At 37.9% G+C, this 9,333-nt stretch overlaps 2 protein-coding genes across 3 annotated transcripts; one reads left to right on the top strand and one right to left on the bottom strand.

Moving 5' to 3' along the window:
* Positions 1-926: 926 nt before the first annotated feature.
* Positions 927-6,239, bottom strand: LOC121988704 (protein trichome birefringence-like 14). 2 transcript variants are annotated; one of them, XM_042542268.1, is made up of 5 exons: positions 6,066-6,239; positions 2,973-3,221; positions 2,719-2,877; positions 2,182-2,377; positions 927-2,041 (listed from the first exon to the last, which is right to left on the bottom strand). In XM_042542268.1, exons 2-5 carry the CDS (start codon positions 3,127-3,129, stop codon positions 1,210-1,212), a joined length of 1,344 nt encoding a protein of 447 aa, XP_042398202.1. In that variant the 5' UTR covers positions 3,130-3,221; positions 6,066-6,239; the 3' UTR covers positions 927-1,209. The 2 variants fall into 2 exon arrangements, with proteins under 2 accessions (XP_042398202.1, XP_042398203.1); XM_042542269.1 differs by having other exon boundaries at positions 2,719-2,871.
* Positions 6,240-6,463: 224 nt separating this feature from the next.
* LOC121988703 (cleavage and polyadenylation specificity factor subunit 3-II-like) lies at positions 6,464-9,290 on the top strand. The gene is made up of 5 exons (XM_042542266.1): positions 6,464-6,971; positions 7,062-7,116; positions 7,195-7,372; positions 7,952-8,024; positions 8,480-9,290. The coding sequence occupies exons 2-5, from the start codon at positions 7,092-7,094 to the stop codon at positions 8,759-8,761; spliced, it is 558 nt and encodes a 185-aa protein (XP_042398200.1). The 5' UTR covers positions 6,464-6,971; positions 7,062-7,091; the 3' UTR covers positions 8,762-9,290.
* The last annotated feature ends 43 nt before the right edge of the window (positions 9,291-9,333 follow it).

Here is a 9,333-nt window from a genome sequence, read left to right as displayed (position 1 = left end):
CATGCTTTAGGATCATTTATTTTATTTCATAATTAAAGGTTCACTTGGAAGGCCGAATGAAATAGAATGAGAATAGTTTATTTTCTCTATAATTTATATCTTTATTTGGATGGACAATCTGGAGAGTAATTGTGCATTCAGTTATTCATTTCATTCTGTTCCACGCATTAAACCCCCGGCACGGTGCAGCGGTAAGGACCCTACAGATTCTCCCAAGGGTTCAAATGTCAAGGCGGTGCTAGGGGGAGGCCGCTCAACTCCAAAACTCGATATCTGGATTATATATAAAAAAAAACTTGAGTGTTATTCTGCTTTTATCATAAATATTTGACGAGTCAAACAAATGTATTATGCTGGTCCAATTGGGTGGGCAAGTTGAGTGGGTTTGGTTAGGCCAGGTGACTTGGATGGTCTAGTTGGGTCATTCAAGCTAATTAGGATGGGCTGATTGGGTTGGGTGAATTTATCGGATTGATAAAATTGTACCCAAATACAGAGTCAAACTAACCAATGCAGAAAGTGACTCCCGAGATGATAGTGTAATGGTTTAATCTTCCTGAATGATATGACTGATAAAAAAAATTATCCTGATGACTGAAAAATTGGTATAGGACGGGTCATCTCAAGATTAATCAGTAAAAACTATTGTCAACTTAAAAAAAAATTACAAAAGTCAAATTGTTCATAGGGAAATGACCAAATAAGGCAATATAGAATGAATCATTACATCATTTTATCATTGCAAAATACACGATATATTTTTATTATATAAATTGCGCAAGTAACATGACCCGTTGTGACATGATCACTTAAATTTGACTAAACATCGACAATTTTATCATCTTCATCGTACCATTAATTTGACTCAGAACTATTCAAGTACACATTCTCACTGCACGGAAGATCATATCTATTGTATATTAAAATAAATAAACAAATTTTTATTTCATTGATTATATCCAAAATCCTAGATACAATTTTTATTTCATTGATTATATCCAAAATCCTAGATACAAATTTCTCTTATCTAGCCAACAAAGCTAGAAGCCAACCAATAGACACCAAATCCCAATAGTAATGAGAAAAAAAAAAGGAGAAAAAGAAGGTTCTATAAACAGATGAAGAAGGTTCAAAAACCTCACTACCTAAGCAGTTAAATCTCCCTAGAATATAAGAAAGAAAGAAAAAAAAAATCCTAAATAAAGGCTTTCAAAGTTGAGCACAGAGTATCTCATTCCATGCATCTGGTATACCAGGAAGGCACCAATGCAAACAATCATGCACGCCCAGTATCGCTTTGACGGTGTACTTGGAGACGTGGCCCTCGTCCCTCAGTTGCGACAGTGCAGTGATATCCAGGAGCTTCACCCGTGTGCCTTTCACTGCAGCCTCAGGAATGGGATCGCTCGAACCATCCTGCGATACCTCACTTCCTCCAGCTAATGGAACAGTGTTGTTGCAGCTTCCCCCGGTGTTCCAGTCTCCATTCACAAAATGGCGGGGAGAAATTGTCCTGAGAAAGGCTTTGAGCTGTGGACGTCGCTTAATCTGCAAATCAACCCACCTAGCTATGCTGTGCAGAGTGAAATTTTTTGCATTCCTCAGGTCCGCAAGCTCCTCTCCGTCCACAACGGGCTTCCCTCCGGCATACAACTCCCACTGGTTTCCCCTGAACTTGTCTCTGTTCCAGTGGTGCCCGGTGTTAAGTACCAGCACGTCAAACCTGGGAAGATGCTGCTTCAAGAATGTCACCGGTCGATCAAGATGCAGCGCGTAATGTGTGGATGGGCCTGAAGTGTTCAGAGGCTCCAATTCACATAAGCTGGCGGACCAATAGAACAGAATGGTCGTATTGGTACTTGGAAATCGATACACCCAGCCATCAGGTCTTAAGGCACCGGGCGCTTTGACGAGGCCGTAATCAATGCCAATGTTTTCCACCTCTGGGCTCAACTCTCCTCCGGTGACCATGCACATGAGGGATTGGAATTGCTGCCTTCCCAAAGAATCCCCAATTAAGGCAATTGTCTTATTATGCATTCTGAAACCAAAAGAACATTTAAACATTTGCAACAGAAGATTCTTCTTGCATAGAGATTCAATATCTTCTGCTAAAACTGATGCCTTTTAGACACTATGAAAATGATGGTATATAGAATAAGAGTGATTGGGCAAACGCACCTACTCAAAAAGCTACTCCTTGAAAATTCTGGCACTTTGCAACCTTGTGGCTGCCACCGAAATCCTTCGAATGAGAAATCAGGGCGTTTCATTAACCTGCATGCCCACATTGGTGACAGCCATTGCTTGCAAGCTGAACCCGAGTACAAAGGTCTTGTCGAATCTGCGACCCATCTTCCCTTGGCAAAATTACACTCTACAAGTCAAACATCCACCACATCTCAAGTGAAGTTCAATGATTTTTTTTTTTTTTGGAAAAACGATAGCATGTAGTTAGTGAACCATAGTTCATTGTAAGATAACAAATTAAAGATAACCAACTGAACTAACAAGAATACTACCCAGAAAACACAGATAACATCAGTTACCAAGAATCAAATTACTAGAGGCAAATGGTAAGGAGGTTTAACTCTCCTTGAGTTCGAGTATAGCTGTTGTGTTTGGAAGAGGAATCAGGTGCTGAGAATGACCCTCATTAATTGGTTCAAGCAGATATTAATAATTGCCTGGGAAAAGAAACGAATAAATCACCTTTACCTTCCACATTTGCCTCTTTCAGTGCTGAATCGGATGCCAAAGAGTCATTTGCGAGAAAGATGGGGACATGCTCCATTTCCTTTGATGATGAACTTCCAATGCTGTCGCGTGATGATTTTTTATCTGCGGAAGAGGAAGTTCTGGTAGGAACATCTGTTACTGAAAAGAAACCAAAATTTTATGATGAACAGGATGATTCACAAACATTAAAGCATTTGGAGTAAGCAAACGGAACAACACCAAGAAAAAGGCACCTGGAGTAAGAATACTAAATTGTTCGAATGATGGGAGTAGAGAAGACATAAGTGGTGCTTTCTCCCATGGCCAAAGAAAAAGGGACACACAAATTAGAGCAAGAAGTGCAAGAGGTAGTTTGTTGCTTCTGGCTATATGAAAACCGCAACCTTGCATCTCTTCCACTGAATATTACTTGCTGCTCTCTTCTCTTATTGCAATTCGTGTGGGATCTAAAGAGTAGTGCACGAAGAACAACTTGGCTAGTTCTGCAAGAAGATATATAATTGTTTAACAAATTAATAGACCAAAATCAAATAGATTAGCAAAACATTTCTTCTGAATCTGTTGACATTATGTATGAATATGTGGTAAGGCATCACTACCTAATATGAGATTCTGACTACGATTTAGTAAAAGCCTTGCTTGCGAATCCATTGACATTATGTAAGAAATGCAGAGTTAAAATATTTCATGGATCATTAGGATGCACATAATATCAGATAAACATGTTTGTATGCCATGTGGTAAATAAATTTAGACTCAATAGGAAAACTAGTATGAACTAGAATATACAACAGTATATGACCAATTGGATGCTGATATGTTTTGCTTCAACGTGATGGGTAAAAAATCGCAGCTACAAAGAATAAAACAACAGGGAAGAGAGAGGGAGAGATCAAAAGGTAACAGCAATTTGATCATTTTCCCACTGCAACAAATTTGGTTTTTCTCTTCTACAGCATTCATTCTCATTGTTGCATATGTTTTCTGTTAACTATAAAAAGATTATAGTTTCCTTCAAGATGGCAGATCAAGCTTTATGCTTATATTCTTTCTCATCTTTTCTTGTATTTAGGGGTGGGCAAAAATATCAAATGGTATACCGTACTTATCATACCGAAATATACCAATTTTAAAGTATACCGAAAATTTCGGTATAGAATTATACGGTACCAAATTTTTTAGTATCGGTATAAGATTTATATCAAAATTTTGATACCGAAATTTTACTATAAATAGTATGGAATTGATACCATATTAGAATTCCAGTATACCAAAAATTCGGTATACCGAAATTCCGGTACGGTATTGGTATGAAATTTTTTTATACTGAATTTTAATGGTATACGAGTTGGTGGTTTAGTATACTATACCGAACCATCCCTAATTGTATTAGATAGTAAACTATCACTGAGATCGGAGGTAACTTGTTCACTAGGAAATCATCTTTCCTATGATACTCTTTCTCCTTAAAAGGAGCATGCACAAAGAGTTTCACCTTTACAAATTAATTCCTTTATTTTATTTCTTTTCATTTCTACTTTTACACATTACACCTAATAGTCATAACAATTCACTTATTTACTATATCTGATCATACACGACAGGAGGGCCTTATGAATGAATAATTAGTAATTCTAGGTTTTTTTTTGTGGATTTTGAATTAGTATGGTAAAATGAGACAAATCATAGTTTTTCAATAGTTTCATAGTTGATGATTAATAATGAACTAAAATAATCGTTACACTGAGTATCTGATAATTAATGTGTTTTATAGATTTTTGAGATCCTCTACATGAAAAAAAAATCAATCAGGTGACAACGTTGGAAAAAAAACTATAAGAAAAAGGAAAAGGTTAGATGGTTGGTTAGATAATTGGCAACATGAATCATCTTTTTATAATCCTTGTTTTTCAAATTTGAGAAGATATGAATACTACAGAGATGCAACCCATTACAATAGGGTCTCCACTTATACAACCTAATTAGCACAACATATTCTTATGCTATCATTTTCAACCAGTACAATACAATGTAAAAAAGCATGGCGAGACAAGATTAACAGCGACAATAGATGATTGATTATCTCAATAATTGATTACTGGAGGTAATTTCAAAATCAATGTAAATGCTGTATCTTTCAATGAAATTCAATAATTTACTTTGCCTTTATATGTGGGGTTACTAGAAATAAAATAAAACAAACTAAAAAAAAATACTATCTAGGAGCAATATGGCTCCAATAGATGATATCAACATGTTCAAGGTGACAAATAAATTATATAGTAAGATCAGTTGGAAAGATTAGAGTTGAAAGTGCAAGGAGTGAAAAAAAAAGATGAAATAAAACTCTAGAAGCATAATAAATAAAATTTGCTTGATCTAAATGTTACTAGTGATATCGCCTTGAGAGTTCAAGGGAGAATAAAATCCTTGTTGCTGATTCAAAATAGTTGGGACTAGACTTGACGAGAATCACACCTACACAGATATAACCATGATACCCATCTAAATTTCTTGGCATTTAACATTGCAATTCACATCATTGTAAGTGGAAGAGAAGAAGAAGAGTTATATCAACTGACAGAGAAGAACTTCCACAGTGATCATAGTAAGTGGCAGGATGGACAAGAAGAAGAAGAGAGTTTGGCAGCAGAGAGAGGCAAGATGGTTATGGTCAGCAGACAATACAAATGTTTATATCAAGATGATTGCAAAAGAGTGAATTATGGTTAAAAAGACCAATCTTTAATTGCAATTACGTTAGATGTTAAAAAGAGCAATCTTGAATTGCAATTATGTTAGATATTACCAAAAGACGATGGGAAGATACCGATGAAAGGCCATCTTGTAAATTCAGCAATCCCCAATATCCAAAGAAAGGAAATTCAATGGCCACGATATATAAAAACAAGAAGGAATCATATTTTTCAAACTCAAGGAATAATGAAGTGAAAGATTTAGTAGATTCAATCCATAAGCCGAAATTTCACACTTGTTCTAGTGAATTCTGATCAAGAAGCCACAATTATCATACCATCTTTGATCGGTGTTCAGTAACATTCTCACTCCCTCTCCTCTCTTCGATTTAACTATCTATCATCTTTCGTGTCAGATCTTCGTTGGAGCAGAAATAAGCTACAGAGCACATCGCACGAAGGAGAAAACAAGCCGCGAAACAAAGCACAATTATGCATCTCAAACTATCAGTACGTCTCACCAAACCAAACTCCGAATGGAATCTTAACCAAGAAGGTAAATCGTCGAAAGTAGACGGAAAACAGAACTGGAGTTCAAACGTCCCAGAGTCGTCGGTCGAATCAACTCACCAGGGGGGATTTCTCCGGCGTCCGACTCCGTAGGAAGCCACGACGTAGGAGCGGGCGCCGGTTTCGCGGGTATCAAGCTTGAAACGAGAGCGAAAGGAAGAGAGCGACGGAGAGAAGAGATCACAGGCTTTGGTGCGGCCGCATAAAGGGGCGCAGAGACGCAGGAAGGCAAGGCATCGACCTATATGACTTTCTCTACACCCGAGGTTAAAATTGTCATCGTCATTGTTATTTTAATAATGATTTACAAACGAATTTATTTATTTATTTATTTTCACGGTTATTAGAGAAAAGAGTTTTTTAAATCCTGAGGACACGAGTGGGAATTATGAAAAACTTCTGGGAGCAAAATGAAAATTTTGCTATAAGAGGTTTATGCCCGCGCCTCATCCCTGTCTCGTTTCCTCGGCCGCCAGAGGAGTTCTCGTCTTCTTCCTATCGTGGCCTCCTTCGATCTTTCCTCGTCTTCCACGGTCGCCTACGATCAAGTCCTATAACTCTGCGAGAATTAGGTTATCCTACACTTTCGACCCGAGCCTCGGCAAAAGCTTGCGGGGACAGCAACCCTACACTTCCGTTCTTCTCCGTGAGCCGGCCATCTTCACCACCGTGATTGCCTTCTCCGGACGCGATCATCAACGGATCCTCCGAACCGATTCATTTCCTGCGAGGGCCTGTCCTCCCTCGTGCAGCCGTGAGCCCTCCGCAACCTGTATCCTCTGCAGTCCACTGTGTGAGATTTCTCCTATCTGCGTCTCGGACATCAGAAAGAAGCGCTCTAGCCCGTTCGTCACCAGGAGCCGAAGCCTCGTCGTCCTTGGACCCGATCCTGCACGAGGGAACATAGCATCCTGCGGTTAGCGAGGTTTGGAATTACTCGGGCAACGACAGCATCTTCAAAGCGAGGTTTGTGGCGCCGAGTGCACTCACTCCTTTTGCTTACACTACAAGTGAGTCGTGCGAGCCTATTGAAAACCATAATTCAACTTTTTGTAGGGTTTACGGCGGGAGAGTCGCACTTCATCTATGGCGATCGAATGCCTCGTTTTAGGTAATAATCAGAAATGGTAGTTCCTTGGACCTCACCACTTGCCTCGTTATCACCTTTGCTCGTTGTTTTGCCAATCAGGGGCAGGGCAAGAGGTAGGGAAGAGCTGCGTTGTTGTGTCAATTGGTGGGAAGCGGATTATGTTCGACTGTGGCATGCATATGGGATACCTGGACCACCGTCGCTTCCCTGATTTCTCTCTCATCTCTGAGACTGGTGATTTCAATTCTGCTCTCACCTGTGTCGTCATAACACACTTGTATGCCTTCTTTTGACCTACTTTTAGTGATGCTTTCCTTTAATCTGAGAAAATATTCTAATTGGTATATTTAATATTAGAAAACCAAACTGGGAATATCGTCTGATTTTTTGTTGGGAAGTTCAGTTTTGAGTTTTTAAAGAGATCTACTAAAAGCCACTAAAAAGAAAAACTTATTCAAAATGCTTCTATTTTTCAAAATCTACTAATAGACATTTTTTGTTTAATTTCTGATACTTCCTTTTTTGGTGAGTTGAGTCAACGCAATTGAAATATGCAAAAAAAATGTGTAACGCTGAGTTTCATGTTTGCATCATTATCCGATGTCATATAAAGTGCATGCGCAATCTATTTACACTTCTGTCAGTGTTCTCTACACCCAGGATACAATTATATATTATGCACATATGACTAACTTGAAAGGAGGTTTTTATATTGGTATGCTGTCATGCCTTCTAAAGTCTAAGCTGTTTGTATGTTTGTACATTGTATTCACTTTCTTGTTCCGTACGCATAGGGATGTGTAATTTTTTCTTGTCTCCTTATCTGCTGAAAGTAATTCAATCTTCTATATTTCAGCCATCTAGATCATGTTGGTGCTCTTCCTTACTTTACAGAAGTTTGTGGGTATCGTGGACCCATATACATGACGGCAAGTTTTCATTACCTCTCAAAGTTCTATTTCTGCTAGCTGTTTTCTCTACATATATCATAACTGTGACAAGTTATTTTGTTTACATCTATTGTTTGTTCTGTTTTATTCATAGTATTCTCTTTCATTGGATCCAAATATGCTACGCTATACTTCAAATTGTAGATACAAAAACTATCTGAGTATACCAAATTGATGTGATTAGCTGTTGTGAATGTATATGATGCTAATCAGCATCTATATGGAATCATGTATGAGTTTTACTTTACATATTGATACACTGCAGTTTAGAGGATATGGTCGAACTATTATATGTATGAATTCAAATGGGTTTTGGGAAACTTATTTGATTTTTTTTCATCATTCTGGTAGGCTTGACAAGTAGAATATTTATACTTGCTTGTTTCAGATATGTTTAGGTCAAATAATTCATTATTCTCACTTTGTTTGTGCAGTATCCAACTAAGGCCTTGGCCCCATTGATGTTAGAAGATTACAGAAAAGTTATTGTAGATCGAAGAGGAGAGGAAGAGTTGTTTACATATGATCATATTATGGAGTGTATGAAGAAAGGTATGCCTAACTTTCTGAAATGTGACCTTGATGTCCATAAGATCTTTAAACACATATTTTGTATGCCTATCTTTGGTTCAGTGGTATGCATGCTGCTGAGGACTAATATAGTAGTTGTGTTAGGCCTTGTACCAAAATTGTTTTTTGTGTGTTTCTTCAACTAATGACTACTAGTGATTAACAATCTCTCAGTTTTTTCCCCGTCTTTCGTTCACAATTGCTACCGTCAAATAATGTAAGATTAATTGCATAGCTGCAGTCAACCTTGTTTTTATAACTTAGTTTTCAAATACTGCTTCTCATCTTGCTTGTTTGATTTAATGGGTTTAGCTCCAGATTGTTGGTTATACATGCAGTGTATTTGATTGATTAAAACAATTGAAGTTTCTTCTTTGTGTTACTGCCACCATCCTTTTCCTCTTTCCTTCTTGGTCCCATCCCCCTTCTCTGTTGACTATGATCTCTCCTCTTTCGATGCACTTATACAACATGTTCTCCACTCTCCTCTAGCATCATGATCAACCCCCCACCCTCTCCCCAATGTCATACTCCAGTATTACCCTCCCACTCCTTTTCATTTGTAGTAGCTCTCCTTGTCTACTTTGTAGCCATACTATAACCTCTCTTCCTTTCTGTACTGCAGAAATCTCTTCTTTCCTTTCTTATTTCTAGGTTTTAGGGTATGTAATCTCTCAACTATAAATTATAAATTAATTTCTTTTTTCTTCACCTTAGG

This window comes from Zingiber officinale, chromosome 6B (genome assembly GCF_018446385.1).
Source record: "Zingiber officinale cultivar Zhangliang chromosome 6B, Zo_v1.1, whole genome shotgun sequence".
Lineage (NCBI taxonomy): Eukaryota > Viridiplantae > Streptophyta > Magnoliopsida > Zingiberales > Zingiberaceae > Zingiber > Zingiber officinale.
The sequence above is the reverse complement of the archived record's forward strand: the minus strand, read 5'-3'. Positions and strand labels throughout refer to the sequence as shown.